The sequence below is a fragment of the Pantherophis guttatus genome, chromosome 5 (assembly GCF_059756535.1).
Source record: "Pantherophis guttatus breed Tessera chromosome 5, ASM5975653v1, whole genome shotgun sequence".
NCBI classification, from domain to species: Eukaryota; Metazoa; Chordata; class Lepidosauria; order Squamata; family Colubridae; genus Pantherophis; species Pantherophis guttatus.
In genome coordinates this window covers 56,646,701-56,668,055 of record NC_142067.1, presented here as the reverse complement: position 1 = coordinate 56,668,055, position 21,355 = coordinate 56,646,701, and the positions used below count along the sequence as shown (strand labels likewise).

At 37.6% G+C, this 21,355-nt stretch overlaps 1 protein-coding gene across 3 annotated transcripts; it reads left to right on the top strand.

Annotated features, from left to right (window-relative positions):
- The first annotated feature begins 1,437 nt into the window (after positions 1-1,437).
- Positions 1,438-15,137, top strand: ZBTB21 (zinc finger and BTB domain containing 21). Of its 3 annotated transcripts, XM_034423951.3 has the most exons (4): positions 1,438-1,972; positions 8,316-8,429; positions 9,160-10,100; positions 11,916-15,137. In XM_034423951.3, exons 3-4 carry the CDS (start codon positions 10,053-10,055, stop codon positions 15,105-15,107), a joined length of 3,240 nt encoding a protein of 1,079 aa, XP_034279842.2. In that variant the 5' UTR covers positions 1,438-1,972; positions 8,316-8,429; positions 9,160-10,052; the 3' UTR covers positions 15,108-15,137. The 3 variants fall into 3 exon arrangements, with proteins under 3 accessions (XP_034279842.2, XP_034279843.2, XP_087751309.1); XM_034423952.3 differs by lacking the exon at positions 9,160-10,100 and having other exon boundaries at positions 1,665-1,972; XM_087895183.1 differs by lacking the exons at positions 1,438-1,972; positions 8,316-8,429; positions 9,160-10,100 and adding an exon at positions 10,690-10,828.
- Positions 15,138-21,355: the final 6,218 nt, after the last annotated feature.

Below are 21,355 nucleotides of genomic sequence, written 5' to 3'. Positions count from 1 at the left end.
ATAGAAGATGTCTTTGAATTCTGTAATTTTCTTTTTTTTAATTTATTAGATTTACAGATACAATCAAAGGAAAACCAAGGGAAAAAATAAAAGGAACAAGAATAGATTTACAGTCATTATAAAATTAATTTAAGAAACTGACATATATTAATCTCATAGTTTTAAATCACTATTAAAATCAGGTTTATTTTTTATTTTTATTTATTTTATTTTTTTATTTATATGCCGCCCTTCTCCTGACACTCAGGGCGGCTTACAATGCGTTAAGCAATAGCCTTCATACTTTTGTATATTTATACAAAGTCAGCTTATTGCCCCCCACAAACTGGGTTCTCAGGTTATTGTGCCATTAGTAACTGTAATTGGTATGCCTCAAATTTTAATTTATAAACCAGAATAAAAAAATTACAATAATTTCGGCCTAAGAATATTGAATATAGTTAAATACAAAACTTCAGCTGATAAATGCCCAACAATTCAAAACCTTGTGAGTTATAGAGCTACTTGGCATTTGTAAGCAATTATGGAAAACAGCAGTGGCCAAGGGACTGGAAAAGATAAATTCATACTCCAATACCAGAAAAGGGCAGTGGTAAAAAAAATTCCAAACATGAAACACTTGCATTTTCATCATAATGGTCAAGATTTTGACTACTGCAGAATGTGGAACAAAAATTGTCAGATACAGAATTTATGTTCAGAAAATGTTTCAGATCACATTGGTAACATGGAAAAAGCAAGATGGTTCTAAAACGGCTAGTTTATTGATTATACAATGGCTTTTGACTGTATAGTCCTTTAAACATGGGTACATCAGACCACTTCATCTTCTCATTAAGGAACATATGAGATGACCCAAAGGGAAAAAAAAATGAAGCAAAATCTAAAGCATACAGTACATGAATCAAAACTGGGAAAGTTAACTTATATAACTGGGAAAGTTAACTGCATATAACTTATATGCAGAATGTACCATGAGAAATTTAACGAGGAGTTCTACATATTGTGGCTGGTTCAGAGCGCTTATGAAATAAAGCTCAACGATAGATTTAATATCTATGTATTTAAAAAGAGGTTAATACTGGTGGGATATTACTAGTAGGGAATCAGATCGCTACTATTATTGTGGAATAAATACCGCAGCGTGGCTTTTTCTCAAAATACGGAATTCAGCAGCTCTGCTACCTTTCAACTGGACTTCTGTTTTTGAGGGCTGTAGGTTGAATCTCCTTTATTTTAGACAAGTACAGATTTCCTAGTTCTTAACCGGTTTTATTCTGTTTTTTTAGACAGGCTATAAACTTTTTCTAAAAAAAGAGGCCGAGGGCTGTCACAAAAAAAACTATAAACTCTCGCCTTTCTCTCCCCCCCCCCCCCCCCAATTTGAAGGCCTGGTCTTGGAAGTTCCTCGGCCTGCCTCCTTCGGGAAAATCGGTCATCTTGGAGCCGAAAACAGTGTGCTTGAAAACTTGCTTCTGCAACCTCGGCCCGACCAAAGCTTCGTCCTCTCCACATCGTTCTTCGGCGCAGGATACCCGGGACCGCCTGCCCCGGTTCTGTCAGCCTCAACGGTAGCGGTCACCCCGCACCGCAATCTCTCGGGCGGCTCTCCCACGACTCGCGTCGTTGTCTCGGCCGCAGCATGGCCCGGCGGCGGTTCCCAAAGGGGAGAGGAAGGGAATCACCGCGCGGGAGCGGAGTCTCCCCTCAGGTCTCCTCGTCGTAAGCCGCGTCCGCCCCCCCCCCCCAACTCCCCAGTCTGAGAATCGGGCGCGTTCTCCCTCCTCCATCCGGCTAACCTCGACCAATCGAAAAGATGCGCACGTGATAAGCGTTCCCAACGATGACTTCATCCCTGGTGTGGGATGACGTCAAATTCAAGATGGATGGAATCACGGCGGTGGCGGCGGCGCGCGCGGGTGAATCGTAAAAGGAGACGGCCGAAGGGGGAAGGAAAAGGGGTGCGCGGAAGGTAAGTAAGAGACCCCAGTTGTTGCTCCTTTAAGGTGGGACTCCTCCTGGACAAAGGTTCGGGTTTCCCGTGCACAAAGGCGTCTTTTCCTGACGTAACTCTGAGGTATATTTTTCCCCTACCGAGTAGGGCTGCGGTCTTAAGCTCCTGTGTGCGCCTGCGCCAGTTACAAAACGAGTTCTTACCCCTTCACAGCGCATGCGTGGGTCCTAATAGACGCGTTCACGCAGTGGCATACGTTCACGTCGTTGCTTTTATTAGTTGCCTAGCGCGCATGTCTGTTGCCCATTTTTAGCTCATGGAGGTTTTCTTTTCTGTGTTGCGCCTGCGCCTTGTCCATATACAATAGTGCTAACCGCCTACGCGGTTAGTTTAGGAATAATAATTTGGGTGGGGTATAATTGAGCGCAATGAGCATGCGCCGAAGATGAATGTGCAGTAATGGGCTTTGAATCGTATGATGTCATTTTGGGCAACACATAATTGGGCCAGGCTCGTTCTCCGCGGAGAGGAAGGGTGGGTGCTGATGTGTTAAGTTTCAGGGTTCGTTAATACTTTATGCTTTTTGTTCCTAACAGTGCAACCATTTCTGAGCCCTCAAGTGTTGAAGTTCAGCTCCTAAAATTCCTAGACAGAATAGGAATTATTTATTATTTTTTTATTCATTTATTATGAATAAATAATTATGAAAGCTAAAGGTCAAAATACATTATAATTTGAGAAAGTTGTGTTAGCCAGAGATAACAAAATTTGAATTGGGAGGTCTTGGGATGCAGCCTGTACAAGTACAAGTACTTCCTTTAAACTTGTCTTCTCTAACTAATATTCTCAAGATGCATTTAATTTATACTGTGATGATTGGGAATTATACAAATAATGTCCTTCTACATTTTAGAAAAGCATCTGTTTGACCTGTATATGGGCTACTTTTCACATTGCAGTTTGCTGAGAAACCACACATGATTAGAAATACTGCTTTCATTAAAGACTTTTGAAAAGGATGTTTGCCTCCTGGTAAAAATCAGTCTGTAGGGGGTTCTGAATTTCAATACAATACAATACAATGCAATTCTTTATTGGCCAAGTGTGATTGGACACATAAGGAATTTGTCTTTGGTGCATATGCTCTCAGTGTATATAAAAAGAAGATACATTCGTTAAGAATCATAAGGTACAGCACTTATGATAGTCATAGGATAGAAATAAGCAATCAAATCAAATCATACTAGGAAACATTATAAAAGGTAAGGATATAGCAACAAGTTACAGTCATACAGTCATAAGTGGGAGGAGATGGGTGATAGGAATGATGAGAAGATTAATAATAATGAGTGATATCATGAAGAGCCTGGTGGTGCAGCAGACTAAATTAACATTAATATCACGCTGTCTGCAATTACTGTAAGTTCAAATCTCACCAGGCTCAAGGTTGACTCAGCCTTCCATCCTTTCTAAGGTAGGTAAAATGAGGACCCAGATTGTGGGGGCAATAAGATGATTTTGTATAAATATACAAAAGTATGAAGGCTATTGCTTAATGCATTGTAAGCCACCCTGAGTCTCCAGAGAAGGGCGGCATATAAATCAAATTTAAAAAAAAAAGTGATAACTGATTATGTTTTTAGTGTCAGTACTACTAAGGGCTGATTAGTTGCAGCTGAGTGTAAAAAAATTCATATTTATATCATCAGCCAATATGTGTTTCTGTAGAAGCCCACTGGATAAAATATAGAGAAGACAAAATCTATTGCGATTAGTGGGAAGGAGAGGGAGCAGAGAGGTATGGGGGAAATTTGTATTTGAACAGTACAGAGACAGTCATCAATCACAGTAGACCAAGGATAGGAAGTCTGCAACTATAATTTCCACAGTCCCTTGTCACTGATCTTGCTGCCTAGGGATCATCATGAGTTTTGCAGTTCAAATTAACTGGCAGACTTTCAGCTCATACTTTTTTTTATCTGGTCTCCAGCAGCAACCCATTGCACAGAGAAGGCAAATTCGGGAAAATAAGATCCACTACAATAGGGGTGTCAAACTTAATTTCATTGAGGGCTGCATTAGCATTATGGTTGCCTTCAAAGGGCCAGTAGTTGAGTCACCATGACTAGGTGGGCGTGGCTGATTGGGCATGGCCTGCTTGACACCTCTCACTAAGCATGGCTGACTCGGGACAACTGGGTTGGGACAGAATAAGTTGCACTGGTTAACTCAATGTGAGGACAATTCAATGCCTCACAAGCTCCTCGCCTTCCCAAACTGCTGGCAGCCACGCATGTGCGCACGCGCACACAATCACACCACATTCTAAGTTTGGGGGCTTCTATCCACAGGGAAAGGAAACAGCCTTCTCCCCAAGCCCAGGCATGATTGGCAGTTTGCAAGCTCAGATATGGATAAAAGTCTTCAAGCTGGGAATGGTGTATGTGTGTGTATGAGTATGTGTATGTTTATGTGTATGTGTATACATAGCACACCAAAGGAGACATTCAATCCAGACATCGTTGGCGTTTCCCTGTCCGGTTCCTCCTTCCAGCAAAGCAGGAGGTGGAGGATGACGCTACTGTGTGTGAAAGCACAGAGGAGAAAGTTTGCAGCAAGCAGTTTCCTCCGAGTCCAACTTCTGCCTTGACAGATCTCTGGAGAGCAAGAGGAGGAGGCAAGGAAGCAGCGTTCCCTGATCCTGCATGAGGGAGGCTGGCCCTTCTCGAAAGGGAATCAATGTTTTTCCAATCATGTATGCTAAGGATACTGGCTTGTTGGGGCAGTCTTCCCTCCCTTCCTCCCTTCCTCTTCCCTTTGGGAAGCGCCACCAGCCCATCCTCCTCTCCAGAGATCTGTGCTTCCATATGCAGCAGCATTGTCCTCCACTTCCTATTGGGGGGAGGGGGGGCAGGCAATGCTGGAAGTGGGGATCGGAGGTCTCTAGTAGAGGAAGATGAGACCAGGGTGAGTGCCAAAGCCTAGTCCACCAGAGGAGCCTCACCATCCCTCTCAGGCCACATGGAGGGCCCCCAGGTGGCAGCAGAGGCCAAGCACCCAGCCCGGCCCTCGAGCTCCCGGGGCACTGGGACCCCACAGCCCAGCCCAGCCCCGCTTACCCAAGGGGGTGCCTAGCTGCTCAAGGCTCCTGTCGCTTTGCTGGCTCTCCTTGGCCAGGTTGCTCATTGTGGATGTGGGAGAGAAAAGTGATGGATTAGAGGGAAGTCCACTGTCTTTCTATGTGAGGAGACCAGGTTTTGTAACCAAAGCATCCTGAGCGATAGAATGGGAGACTACCAGGACAGGACAGGAGGAGGGGGCAAAGGAATGGCGAAAGGGCAGCAGGACTACTGATGGCCAAGTGCTATCAGATGATTCATACCCTGGTCAGTGTCTGTTCGTACTTCTACCATCGGGCAGAAGACATCGAAGCATAGCCAGCCGAACAAATAGGTTTAAAAATAGTTTATCCTTGGGCTGTCAGACTCTTAAAGACAATCACAATTACTCCACGCAGACGTGGAAACGTATGGCTAGTTTTTCTTTTTCTTTTTCTTTTTTCTTCCTAATTATTTGCATAGGGATTATACTTTATATTATTTATGTTGTTTGTATTTTTTGTCATGGATTGCACCAGTATGGCTAAAACCAATTTCATTGTATACATTATGTACAATGACAATAAAGGCTATACTATACTATACTAAGGCAGGACTTCCCTCAGACCCTTCCTCTCATTCCAATCTGCCTCCTTCCTTCCTTCCTTCCTTCCTTCCTTCCTTCCTTCCTTCCTTCCTTCCTTCCTTCCTTCCTTCCTTCCTCCCTCCCTCCCTCCCTCTCTCCCTCCCTCCCTTCCTTCCTTCCCTACCTCCATCTCTCTCATTCCAATCTCCCTCCCTTTCTCCTTCCTTCTCTCCTTTCCTGCTTTCCTCCTCCTCATTCCCATCTCCTTCATTCCTTCCTTTCCTTCCCTGCCTCCCTTCTCATACCATCTCCCTCCTTCCTCCCTCCTTCCCCTGCCTTCCTTCTCATTCCCATCTCCTTCCTCCCTCCCTCCGGCCCAGAAAGGGATGAGGGGAGGGGGAGAGGTTGGCAGCACTGCTAATGACCGTGCCAATGGTGACTGTGGCTTTCCCATGTGGGGGCGGGGGCAATCCCAGTGAAAGGGAAGCGCTTATGGGCCATGGAGGCGCTGGTGGCTTACGCAGCACTGATCTACAACTTTGTGGTAGCCATGTAGGTCGGAACACAGTCAGCCTTAGATCCCCACCCACTGGGCATGCGGATAGGAGGCGGCGAGTATGCAGGACCAGGCATCCCCGATGACTATCTTGCCCCATAGGCTGACCATGTTTTGAGTCCTTCCCTTTCACTGGGATGCCAGGCCCCGAACGTTCGCTGCCTCCTGTCCATGAGCCCACAGTGGGGTGGGCTGAGGCAGCAGGGGCCAGCCACTCGCTGTCTCCAGGGTGGCCCCTTGGGCCAGATCTAACCACATTGCGGGCCAGATGTGGCCCACGGGCCTTGTGTTTGACATGTCTGCACTACAAACTTGAGTTAAATGAGCTCAATTGTCTCCTAATCTGCCTTGCATTTAAGAATATGATCCTACCCTACAATTGCAGTTAGCAATTCTACTTTTAATGCCTCAGTGGCGCTAAGTTGATAGTAAAAATAATTTGAAAACAACATGATACCATTATTTACATATATTAAGCAAAAAAAGTCCAGATGTGTTGGACAATAAACCTCAGATGTTTAATCCAATGCCAAAAAATTGAGAGCTCTTACAGTTTATTTTCAGAGGACCACAATTATCTATCATATTTAGCTAGTCCCAAGGAAAGTTGAGGAGGAATTAGCAAATAAGAAAGAGTTCCAAGATTAAGAGGAAACTCTGTTGGGCAGAGCCGATTCACAGCAGTAATGAAGTCTGTTTGTCAGTGTTGTTTCTTTTAGAAGTACAGATGCAAAATTTGAGTGGGAATTCATACACCTGGCTGGCTCAAACATTAGAAGCTATAGTTGGAAGTGAATCCAATCAGGGTAGTTCTGTTCTGGGATTCACAAACAAGTTCACCTAATTTCAGTGTTCCAGTTAGAACTCCTCAGATGTTGTTTAAATAACATAGACAATCGCTGACTTAGCCCAACTGTCTGTCAAAGGAAAGTCTAAGTGCATACAACCATTTGTGTATGTGCTGAGCCTGAGATTCAAAAGAGCAATTATTTGTAGCAGGTGGGTGAATTATTTCTAATGGGCATAAACTGAGCACTCAGAATACCTAACACATGACTAGGGTTTGTTTACCATTGTATCCAGGGAAAAAAAGCTGACTATAATTTTCTAATTAAATTTGTACAGTATTTTATTTTTTTATTGCTTATTGTGTTCAGTTTGTGTTCTTTTTTATTGATCATGTGCCATCAAGTCAGTTTCATGTCTTAGCAACCACATAGATTCAATTGCAAATCATTTTATATTTTGTATCCTTTGGGGTAGGGGTGGTAAAATACTAGTGTAGATCAAATTGCCTCTGCTCAATGTTCATTGATGCCTTTGTCATTGTCACTACAATGGTCATTTGTCTCCAGCATTTTCCTATATCACTGATGCCCAATATAGGTGCCTTCTTGCTTTAGCTGGACGTGTGAGATGACTTTCATGAAGGGAATATATACATGTACACATACACACATTTACTTGTCATGCATTCCTGGCTTTCTTTAGGAACATACATATACCCTGCCATTATCAGGCACCGTAGCAGAGTTAAGGGCAAGGAATTGTTAGTATAATTAATCATAGGAAAATACAATCAAAACATGAAATAAAAATATCAGTTAAGATATTAGATATATTAAGCAGTAAGTAGCAGTTATCAATTTACATTTCTTTGGGCCAAACTGTGATGTTACTTCAAAAGCTTGTCTGACCAAGAACATATTTTTTACAAGAAGAACATCAAATATTGAATTAGTTTGGCTTCTTTAACCAAGAGTTCCAAAATCTAGAAGCAGTCCCTGAAAAGATTCCTTTCAGGTCCTCAGAAATGTACTGTACTGAGGGTAGGACAGAAAAAGGAGACGATTTTGGAAATTTTTAAATAAATCAGACTCATCTGAGAATGAATCTAATTCCATTGCTTTAAAGAGTTATAAGTTATAACCAACTACTTTGAACTGTTTCCAAAACAGATTGTTTCCTACTGAAATTGCATTCTGAAAAGAGAAGTCCTCAAGAAAACCATTTTTAGTATGGTTATTCTTACATGTTCAAGAAGCAGTAATTACTCAGAAAATTCTTTTGGATGTTAATTTTGTTTTATAATAGACATAATTTCTTTTTTCCCCATAACAGACTACATGATATAAAAACTTCAAAGTCATTGCCAATTAAGGAGTAAATGCAGTCCTGAATCTAAGGTTTCTCTTGTTTGGAAGTGTTTTCAAGAAGAAGAAAAAAGCATTTCTGGTACGTTCTATTTATTTTTAGTAGTATGAATTTAGTATTTCAGTTTGGTATTTCAGTTGTTAAAGAATAAGACCTTTTGCAGATGTAAGAATGAACTATCTTTGAACATTACTGGAGAAAAGCAGTAGTTCCACTTTTCTCTTCCGCATAATTGTGAAGGGAGACTACTTTAAACTATTTAGACTCCCCATTACATCTGAAAATGGGGAAGAGGATTATAACAAATTTGGAGCAGAAAATAGAGACTTGGGGCTATGGTTACAACAGATGAGAAGAAATAGGAAGAATGCTTGTTGCTTACATTCATATAATACTAAACTTGTTCCAGTATTATATCAGGTCAAATGCATTTCTATACATTGTTCCATACTCCTTACATATTGCAACTGAATATGCTCTGTATATCCAATAAAAAAAATCACATGAATCAACTCAGCAATTACAATTAAAGGCAGAAAATAAGATATTAAATAATAAATAAGTATGTTGGATCCCATGTAAACATTTCAGCCAGTGACTAGTGGGAGAATGTTTTTTGAAGGACTGTTTACCAGATCATTATCCAGACAGAGTGATAGTATTTTCACCTTTGATGCAAAATGCAGTTTCTGTATTTTACAGCAAAGAAGGCACTAAGAATTAAGTCTGACAATGCTATAATTGCCCAAATGTGAAATTGGTATACAATTAATTTCTCTAGTATTGAAGCAACTTTGTGTACTTGATTTAGATCACAATATCTACAAAAAGCAGAAGAACTACTAGAAGACAAAGAATCTTACATCCCAGTGAACACTAATGCAACATAAAAACTAGACAATCAGATCAAGAGAACTATCAATGACCTCATTAAGAAAGGCCAAATTACCAAAGATAAACAGTGGCAGATGAGAAGCAGTGGACCCATCCTTTCACGCTTCTACAGATGTCCCAAAATATACAAACCTGACACACCTCTCTGTTCAATCATATCATTAGTGGGGACCCCTACCTACAATATAACAAAAGAATTAACAAAAAAGCTTTGGCACCTCACAAGAGGAAGCAAACATTCCATCAACTTTCCACTACAGTGCCTTCAATCTATCAGAGATGTGACTATAGATGAGGACAAAATCATGGTCTCATTTGATATCACAGCTCTGTTCATGTCCATAGATTCAGAATTAGTCAAAGGATTTATGACAACATTGTTCCACAGCACAGTTGATTTAACCAAATTACATGGAGATTGAAACACCCAGGATTATAGACCTCATAAACCTCTGCCTAACCATATATTCCAATTTGATGGACAAACTTACCAACAAATTAAAGGCACACCTATGGGATCACCACTTTTAGGATTTATAGCAGAAGTCATTATGTAACTCCATGAAGCTATTGCACTTCCACAAATACAACCCAAAATATGGATCACGTATGTAGATGAAATCTCTACCAATAAAAAAAGACTAATTGGAGAACATTCACAGAACCATCAACAACATTTTCAAAGGAATCAAGTTTACCAGAGAAGAAGAAAACAACAAATTGCTGCCCTTGCTGAATATCCTGATCAGCAGAGACCACAACGGCAAATTAGAAACACAAGTGTACAGAAAAACTACCCACACCAACCAAATGCTCTACTACCAAAGCAATAAATCAACCTCCCATAAGAGAAACTGTGTAAGAACTTTATGTAGATGAACACAAACTCACTGCAGCAACCCTGAACAGCAGAAAAAGGAAACAGAGTATTTATGCAACATATTCCAACAAAATGGATATCCATGCAACTTTATCAAAAAGTGCCTGACCCAATACAGCACAACCAACACAAGCCCTAAAAAGAGTAACACTGTCATACATCAACAATGTCTCAGAAATCACCAACAGACTACTGCAACCACATGGAATCAACATAGCACACAAGGCAACTAAAGCCCTTCAAAATGTCCTAAATAAATCAAAATGCCCAGCAGCCCCAGAAGAAAAAACAGTAGTTATCGACAACATACAGTATAATGATTATAACAACCACACATAGGACAAACAGGCAGAAGACTGGCAGAATGCATCCATGAACACCAGCTAGCATTCAAAATACATGATGAAAACTCTTTAAGTTCATAACATATGGACAGAATTAACCATAGTCTCAATTGGGAAACTGTGATCATTCTGGACCTGGACTAAGCCAAGTCCAAAAATGATAGGGAATTTTTAGAAGTTTGGCACTCTGACAAGAGACACATAGACATAAACAATATATACTATGCAAAAGAGACAATCAACAAACCAAAAAGGGAACAAAAAACACCTCCCTACCAGCAATTAGCACTTAGATGAGCATAGATTAACTCCAAGATTAACATCATCAACAATTATCTTAGTTCAGATTCAACCCACAATAAGTATATAGTACCCCTTGTTCCACTTTATTAAATTGGGATTATTTCCTTTGCATTTAGAAATAAATAAGAATTCAAAAGAAGGCTTTAAACATTTGACCAGTTTTACTTTCAATTCAGTCTTTATTTTTGTCAGGTTTGACAGAGATGTAGTGAAAAGCTAAAACTTCTATATTTTGTTTGCTAAATATTTAAATTATCTTATATATGCAGATAAAATCAAAGTGGATTTTTTCTTCTTGATTGTGCATTAGGCTGATTGTACATTGTACTACATTATATATATATATATATATTTGTTTTCTGAGGTTTTCGCGGGTGTTTGTATGTAGGTCTTTGGTTATTCGGGTTTTCTCCCGCGTAAAATTGGAGGTGTCTTGGCAACGTTTCGACGAAGTCTCATTCGTCATCTTCAGGCTGGTGTTCTCGGCTTCGTGCTTCTAGGAGCAATGTGTGTGATCGCAGCTGTTTCTTCCTTTTAACTGCCAGTGGGGGTGTGAACTGATTGGGTGGGAGCTTGGCTGTGTTCTGATTGGGTGGAGGTGTGTTCTGATTGGTTGGGGGGTTGGCTGTGCTCTGATTGGATGGGTGTGTGTTCTGTTTAGGTGGGGGCTTGGTTGTGCTCGGGTTAGTCTTGAATAGCAGGGGGATTTGAGCTGGTGAGCTGTGTTGCTGTTGTTTGGCTTCGTGTTCGTGGCCGTGCCATCTCTTCATGTTGGGTGTCAGTCTGTTTCATGTATGGATTGGAGGGGTTTAAAGTGGCTAATGATGCAGCTGTGGTCAGACTCAAACCCACACTGATGATCAAGCACGACCACGGACCAGAAACCAGACCACAGCTGCATCATTAGCGAAAGACGTTGGCAAGACACTTCCAATTATACGCGGGAGAAAACCCGAATAACCAAAGACATATATATATATAATGTTGATTTAATTGATATAGAATGTTACACATGTTAAAAATCTAAGCAAAATATATTAAGGCCATGTTATGCTTTGGAGATATTATTTTTAAAATGCTCTCTTTTACTTATTTACTTACTCTAAATTATTTTGTGAATGTGAGTCTGTCTTTTTTGTCTTTCAGATAAACTTAATCATGGATGGACTTTTGCATTATATAAATCCCGCACATGCTATTTCTCTTTTAAGTGCTTTAAATGAACAGCGTCTGAAAGGACAACTTTGTGATGTTGTTCTCATAGTAGGAGATCAAAAATTTCGAGCTCATAAAAATGTTCTAGCTGCCAGCAGTGAATACTTCCAGTCTCTCTTCACTAAAAAAGAAAATGAGTCTCAGTCAGTATTTCAACTTGATTTCTGTGAACCAGATACCTTTGATAATGTATTAAACTACATTTATTCATCATCTTTGTTTGTTGAAAAAAGCAGTCTGGCTGGTGTGCAAGAGGTAGGCTACAGTCTTGGAATTTCCTTTCTTACTAACATTGTATCTAGAAGTCCTCAAGTTCCTTTGCCTGCATGTCCGATCAAGAAAATACTATTCCAAGAAGATGATGAAAGTGGCTCCCAGAAAAGAAGTGTCATTGTTTGTCAGAGCAAAAATGAAACACAGGGGGGAAATCTTGGTCAAACCTTCCATGATATAAGCCATAGTTCTAATTTTTTGTCATCAGTTGCTATCAAAACTAAGTGGTCACAACAGTCAACTGAATTTCAACATAGCCTATCACTAAATGAAAAGAGATGGTTGAAAGATAGTTCTTTAAGATACTCAAAGACCCATGAATCTTCAGTTACAATGGATGATCAAAGTAGAATGAAAAGAAATGCAATATTATCACAGAAATCTTTTGTAGAGAAAGAACTGGCAGTTGATGAACTAGGAGAAAGTGATCAACTATTAAGAGGAAAGACAGAGGAAATATCCTTGAAACAGGTTTGTCCACCTGTTGAATCTGTATGCAGTTCATCAGAAGCCACATTTTTGCTGAATGAAAGAAACAAAGGAAGTACTAGTTCAGGTGAAGACAGGAATTTACTATACTATTCAAAATTAGGATTAGTAATCCCATCTAGGATAGCTGGTCCTGAAAACCAAAGTACTGACAGGAGTGGACCACTTGTAAAAAGTCTTCTTCGAAGGTCATTGTCAATGGATAGTCAAGTTCCTATATCTTCACCATCTATTGATTTAAAGCTTTCTCAAGGATCTTCAGTGGGGAACAATGCACAAGGAATAATGTTGAATGTAATATCACGAAAGTCACCCATGAAAGATACTTCAGAAATAGCAGCTTCTGATGATAAGACACAGATAGTGCATCCACATCGTCTCAGATCCTTCAGTGCTTCTCAATCAACAGACAGGGACATGAATTCTCAAGAAGTACAGATTAAAATGGAACCTAGGAGTCCACTTTCAGATCCATCTGAAATTATAAGAATTACAGTGGGAGATACTTTATCATCTATCAACAAAAGTGACTGTTTTAAGACTGAAGATGACCACAGAGAACTCACTAACTCTTTTAAAGCAGAAGATAGTGAGCTCAATAGACTTCCAGCTAAAAGAAGATTTCAAGCAGATAGAAGGCTACCACTAAAAAAAATGAAGGTAGACCAACATGTTTCCCCAGAGTCAGAGGACAATTTTGAAGAGAATTTGAATCCTGTACCCTTTGTTGATTTCCCAGATTCTGATGTCAGCAGAGATGAATGTGGTGAACTGGAGGAAACAAAACCTAACAAAAAATTTAAGTGCAAACACTGTCTTAAGATTTTCAGGTCAACAGCAGGTCTACATCGTCATGTCAATATGTACCACAATCCAGAGAAACCATATGCTTGTGATATTTGCCATAAGAGATTTCACACAAACTTCAAAGTTTGGACCCATTGCCAGACACAACATGGAATTGTAAAGAACCCCTCGCCTGCTTCTAGTTCACATGCTGTCTTAGATGAAAAATTCCAGAGGAAATTAATTGATATTGTAAGAGAACGGGAAATTAAAAAGGCTTTGATTGTTAAATTAAGACGTGGTAAACCAGGGTTTCAGGGACAAGCTAGTTCACAAGCTCAACAAGTCATCAAAAGGAATCTGAGGTCAAGAAATAGAGGAGCTTACATTTGTACCTACTGTGGGAAAGCATATCGCTTCCTGTCACAGTTTAAACAGCATATAAAAATGCACCCAGGAGAAAAACTGGTTGGAGGAAATAAAACTCTTGTTAAGCCAAAAGAAGATAGTCGCATTGAAAACCCGGTGGAAAACAAAAAAGTTTATCAGTGTCGTATTTGTAATGCTAAACTTTCGTCTCTTACTGAACAAGGAAATCATGAGCGGCTGTGCCGGAAAGCAACAGTTTGTGCTTACTGCAGTCTTCTGTTTTCTTCTCCAGAACTGAAGCATGACCATGAAGTCACATGTGAATATAAGAAGCTCACTTGCTTAGAGTGTATGCGAACTTTTAAATCCTCCTTCAGTATTTGGCGCCATCAAGTTGAGGTGCACAATCAAAATACTATGGCTCCAACAGAGAATTTTTCTTTACCAGTTTTGGAGCACAATGGTGAAGTAAGTAATGCTTCAAAACCACATTATCAAGCAGAGCCTAACAAAATTGGCAGCTTTCTTGCAGCTAAAGAAGATGGTGTATTTAGTGATTCCTCAGAGCAAATCAATTTTGATTCAGAAGATTCCTCATGCCTTCCTGAAGACCTTAGTGTTTCCAAACAGTTGAAAGTTCAAATCAAAGAAGAACCTGTGGATGATGTAGAAGAGGAGATCTCTGAAAGCAGCCGGGAACCAAAGGAAGGCATTGCTAATAAGGAGACTGGTTTGTGGCCCTGTGAAAAGTGTGGAAAAATTTTCACCGTACACAAGCAGCTAGAGCGTCATCAAGAGCTTTTATGTTCAGTGAAACCCTTTATTTGCCATGTGTGTAATAAGGCTTTCCGAACCAATTTCCGACTGTGGAGTCATTTCCAGTCCCATATGGCACAAACTTCGGAAGAACCTTTGCGAAAAGAACCTGAGATGTGTTCTTCTGCTAATTCTCCTTCACCACCACCTTTGCCTCCACCCCCTCCGCTTCCCAAAATACAGCCTTTGGAACCTGATAGTCCTACCAGCCTGTCAGAAACCCCTTCAGGTAGTGAGAAATTATTTGTTCCACAGAAGTCTGACACACTTTTTTATCATGCACCACCATTGTCAGCTATCACATTCAAAAGACAGTATATGTGCAAACTTTGCCATAGGACATTCAAAACTGCATTTAGTCTTTGGAGCCATGAACAGACACACAATTAAAGAAAACTTTTAAAAGAGTGCCTAAAGAAAGTTTCAAATATCTGTTTAATTTCTGTGATGTTTCTGAAATTCTATCACTGAAAGTAGATTATATATATATATAATATATATATGGCATACACATGCATAGGGTAAAAAAAAAAACTCAAAATTAAACTTGAAATTTGTGATGCTGTGTTTTGGATATAGAAATGAAAGTAAACTAAATTTATCCTTACTAGAGAAAATTGTGCAAACTTTTTGATATTGTGATTTCAGATTTCCTAGTTATAGAATATTTGCATTCATTAAATCTGAGTATATATTTATCATAATGTTATACTGGTAAACACGGATACATGTAAAAAGAATCAGTGACTTAAGTATTTAGAGTACAGCAAAAATTTCATGCTAGTTGTTTTTACAGAAAATAACTCATGAGCTCCATATATTAGTCATTCATTTGATATTAAGGGAAGAAGTGGATTGAGTGCTTTGCTGTTTTGGCCTTGGTCCTGTTGAACATTAGCAATAATGAATAAAACCTCAATTGAATTAACTTGACCCTTATTGAAAAAAGGTTGCTTATCTTGGAATAATTTCATTACTGGAATTTTCTGAATGAATATTGTACAAGATGTAATCAAAGATTAGCAATATGTGAGCATTTGGATTTTTATACATATACAAGTAGTCCTCAAGTTACGATAATAATTGAGCCTAAAATTTCTGTTACTAAGTGAAACATTTGTTAAGTGAATTTTGCCCCATTTTACCAACTTTCTTACCACAGTTATTAAGTGAATCACTGCAGCTATTAAGTTAGTGACATAGTTAAGTGAAACTGGCTTCCCAATTGACTTAGCTTGTAAAACGATCGCAAAAGGTGATCACATGACCTCAGGATACTGCAGCCATCATAAATATGAGTCATTTGCCAAGGATCTGAATTTTGATCACATGACCATGGGGGATGCTGCAAGAGTTGTAAATGTGAAAAACAGTCATAAGTCACTTCTTTTCAGTACTGCTGTAACTCTGAATGGTAATTAAATGAACTACCTGTACAGTAGGTGTGAACCTTTCTTTGGCTGCCTTAAAAAAGATTCTTAATGTTGGAATACGATACAGTGCTTATCTGATCCTCAGAGGCTGATAGCCTTATATTTTAATACACAGAATTAATGTAAGAAGAAGAAGCAAATTGATATTCCAATGCAAACTATTTCATTTTTGAATGAAATAGCATTTAATAGATATCATAAATTAAATTATTCTTAGCTTCTGATCCATATTGGTGCTTATTTCATTATAGTGAAAAGTATGAATATGAACATTTTAAAAATGAGAAAATTCATTTCCATTACTGAGTAATAGGGTGCCCAGCCAAGGCTGCAAAAAAGTGTTTGGAAAAAAAGTTCAAATGTAAATAATTATGTATGTATAAATGAAAAATGAATAGAAAATTTATATTAACTATGCTTAGGTAAAAGTGCAGGAAGAAATGCAACACCCAAAAGCAATGTATTTCATAAATGAAAATCCACAATGAACTTTTCTATCCAGTATCCTACTTTCAGCACCTTTTTGTTTTGTTTATTTAAGATTAAAGTGATTAGAATATTGAGCCATAATCTAATGCAAATTTAAGCCCACCGATTTTCCTTGGCCAAAATGCCTGTGTACATTCAGCGATAATTAAAATAGTGTTTCCAGATGTGGTGCTCTTCAATTTCATAATTCCCCACCAAATATGGCCAGTTTAGAAACTTTTCAAGCAGTTCATTTTAATGCATGTTTTATTTATTCACATAGACATCTGCACTCATGCACATGTACAGTTGCAGCATAAACAACTTTCCCAAACATGCATGTGTATTCATCAGTAGTAATACAACATCCTTACATAAGAATTCTTGTTCATTGATTTCTTCTTTTGGTATAATACAACCATTGTAGTAGACAAGCTTCCTATATCAGTTGACCTACAATTAAAATGGACTGATACAGTATGATGATGAGTTGTAGCATCCATATATGACTAAGTAGAATAATTAATACAGAATTCTGCCAAGCAATTGGAGTTCTATTTCCTGCTGAAAAATTAACATATAGCCCTGGTTTATTTTAAGTTTGATCTAGTGTCCATATATTAGAATGAATGATAAGAATGTGAGTGCTGTAGATGCATCAACTGACATTTTAGATCGTGATGTAAGAATTTTTTTGGAGCTAGAGTAATCACAAGATTCATTTATTTTATGCTATTTAAAAACATAAAGGGAAACTTGTTGAGTTTCTAGAACAAAAAAGAACAATAGGACACTAATACTAGAATCTAATAGAAATGAAATATGAGCAGTAAATAAAATGTCATTGTCAGTCATGTTATTAGAGCAACTTAAAATTACAATATTTTTTAAAGTTAAAAATCAGATCTATAAAATACATGTGACCTAGTGAGCTCCGTGTAATGCTTATTGGGGTTTTAAAATTTTATTTTCTATAGTCGGCTGATCAAAAGTTGCTGTAGGAAATATGGGTTGTCATATCACTTTTTGATCAAACATGGTAAGTTCTTGAGTGTCCATGATCCAAATATTAAACAATTTAAGAAAGGCAGAAATAAGTTTCACAAGAAAGCTGTATAGCAAATTTTGAGGCCCTTGCATCCAGCTTCTGGTGAAATCATACTTTATTGTGGGAATTGTAAGATATTTCTGGACATCAACAGTTGCTTGGAGCAGTTACTACATTATCGCTGTTGACGTTCTTTTGTACCTGGGCTTTATTGATAATCAGTTGTCTATGCTGATAATTGAGAAGTTTAACCAAGTTTGCATGGTATGTTATCCATACTTAAATGAACTGAGTTCCCAAAATCATATGAGTAAGTTCTTTCACCACAATTGGCTACAATGTAGTTAGTGAGTGGATCAGAGAAAGGCATCTCCAAAACACACGCTATTACAAGAAAGCTATACGATTATATCCACCTGACCACCAAATTCTCCCCAAGATAATTACTCTTCAGTGACTAGTGTGTTGTGAGAAGAAAGCTTTTGTGAATCCTAACTAATGTGATGGACACATTTTTCTCAACCAAAAGTCATTCTTGACCTTTCAGTGGCATGATGGAGGCTATATTCCACGAAGTATTTATGAGGTGTGGGGAAAAAAACTAGATTTTATATTTAATTATATTAAATGTGTTGAAATGATTATTATCCGGGCGTTTATTTTTTTCTATTTTCATAAAAATCAATTTCCTTTTGCCCTGCTGTCAGATAAAGAATTACAATTTAACAAAAGTATTTGAATACAGTAATTTTTGGGGTCTGCATATAAGGCTTTCAGACACCATTTGTAACTGGGCTCTCAGGTTGTGAGCCTATGAAGTTTAATAAAGTTCTTTCAGAAAGATTTATTCAGAAGCAATCTTTATATTATTAAAGAAATTTAGAAATAATTGTCAGAATTAGTTTTGATCAGGCTTTTGTATAGTCTTTTTTTTTTTAAAAAAGAGGGAAACATCTGACTAATTTCCTCAAGCTGTAAGGAAAAAGCAATAATTTAACAGCAAAGTTTACAAATAAATTATCATCTTATTCCCAAACTAAACCATGTACTTTATTTTTATTTTAAATATATAAATGAATGTATAAAAAGCTAATATCTTCAGAACAAGGTTCATACTCACGCAGTTTCTGAACAATGACATTTTTAACTTCAGAATAAAGAACTCTTGATAATTTAAAAAAGTGAATTTACATTCTTCTGCTTATTTAAACTAAATGCAGCCTTTGCTATTTTTATGGCAAACATTGCATACCTAAACTAGACTCTCACAGAATATTTTCTCAGTTCCGCATTTCTCCTGTCATCCCATTATAGTGCCTGCATGGAAAACTTAACATGAACCAGGGATTTAGTCAACCATTTTTTCCATCTATTGCATTACAACAAATATATGCGCTTTTGCCTCTTTCGCTTTGGAGTTAGATATTAACATAGTTTTTCAGAGTTTGTTACTATGTGCTTGAAGGTAGCTGTTGCTACTCCTATATGGGGGGGGAATATGTGAACCAGCTCTGATGATCTCTACTGCCTATACACAAGATTTGCTCATCATTCCCATTACCATAGCACTTACTTTGATTTCTTTTAAAATGTGCACAACACTTTTGAATTACACTTAAACCAGTAACACAAAGGTTGACTTTTATAGATTAGAATTCTCATTTCTTTCAACCACTTAACTATATTTTATTTTAGTAGGGCTTCTGTTAGAAAACCTCCAACTATTGAATGTGTAGCTATCAACTCTGCCAAACAAGCTCCCCCTGCCATTATGTCTAGATTTAGTAGAAATGCTTCTACTAAGTCTTATTTAATAAATATATATTGCTTGTAATAAAAGAAAAATCAACATACATTTTATTTATAACAGTATCATGATTTTTTTCTATTATACAAACAATAAAGACATCAATTTATTGCTCAGATCTACATTTTATTAAATATAGTTCATACATTCTAATTTAGAGCTTAACATGAGATAAAGATTCAAAGTCAAAAATATCACTAAAATATCAATATGCATAGGAGGATACATGTAACTATTTTAGTTATACGTATCTAGTTTAATTACTATTTGCAAATTCATACCATATTTGCAAAAATGACACTTGAAATTAAAGTTCATTAAATAACTGGAATTCTACCCTAGCAAAGATTTATCATTATCTACATATGAATGTAGATCCTAAACAATAAAATTTAAATATTTTATTTAAAACAAGCGCTGTGCTAAACCCTGTTCAAAAATTAATCTTTCTAAAAAGGTATGAAATAAGAGGAAAATTCTAAAAAGAATAATTCTAAACTTGCATGCCTAAATAGCAAATACATATGAACATTGTAGCATTTTAACAAAAAACTTGGTTTTGTTTTTATAAAGTGGAATGGATAACAGTAGCCCAATTGGTTCAGAAACATCTTCAGTTATTTAATTGTGGATACCGGATACTTCAAGTAGCATTTGGTTTAGTGAAAGGTAGCTTTTTATCATCTTTCAATAATGCATATTGAAAACCATATCCCATTTTTCTAAAGGTGCACCTGCTTCTCCCATCTTTCCTAATTATAGCAGCAATGTTCAAATTTTTGTAGGAGAAAGCACTTCTGCCTCTGGCACTGTAAAATAGCTGAATGTATCCAGTAATCCTCATAAAAACACAACCGCCATTGAGCTCAGCAAATCCTAATAAATCCTACCTGCCAATACAGTCAAACAGCCAGTATTTTTTATTGTGAACTACATCACACCCTTTTAATTGTTAAGATTTCATCATAAGATCTTGTTTTGTTTTCTTTGAATGATGTATCTCTTGGATTATATGTAGGCAGAAATAGAGGGGGGAGATGTTAGTGGTTGTTCTGCAGTCATATGTAATTAAATTGAATTTTGAAATTACAAGATATACCAAACCAAGTCCTTTAGAAGCTACCATAGGCAATATGGTCATAAATTGATAGTCAGCTATTAATCTTTAATTAAAATTAATTTAGCCTTAATCTTTTAGCTTGTGCTTATTGTGTTAAAAGAATACTGTTTACATTTTATTGCCTGAATGTTGGATACAATTAAAGCACACTAATTTTCTTCCTCCTGCAATGGCAATTATCTAATCAGTATTAAAACCAAATATATTGCTGACCACAAATGCAACAGGGAGTCATTTTTAAAACCAAATATGTTGCTGACCACAAATGCAACAGGGAGTCATTTTTAATAGAATAGCTGGGTTAGCTTATGTTTCCCAATAATAAAGGAAGATGAACACTCCATAAGGTTCTAAATTTATTAATACTTCATATACTGAAAAAGATATCTAAAATTTTACTTTCCAAGGTTGAATAAAGTTATTTTACTTTTTTAAAAAAAGCCATTGAATTCAGTAGATCCAAATAGTACCCTATTCACAGTTTTAGCACTTGCATGGTAAGCTGTTGAGATATTAAAATTTCCAGATTTTTTTATAGTTCTTGTATAAGAATTGTGTGGAATGCATGAAGTTTGTATTTCTGATGAGGGTTTTTTTAAAAGAACTTTACTCTTTATTGTCCTTAGATGATTACACATACAACCAGTTTCATTTTAAGTGTCTGTAAAGTGATTCTGTATAGCTAATAGATGAAATTTAAATGCTTGGCAAAAATAGATTTTTTTAAAAAAATGAGAAAAGGCCTACTTTTTTATGATATTG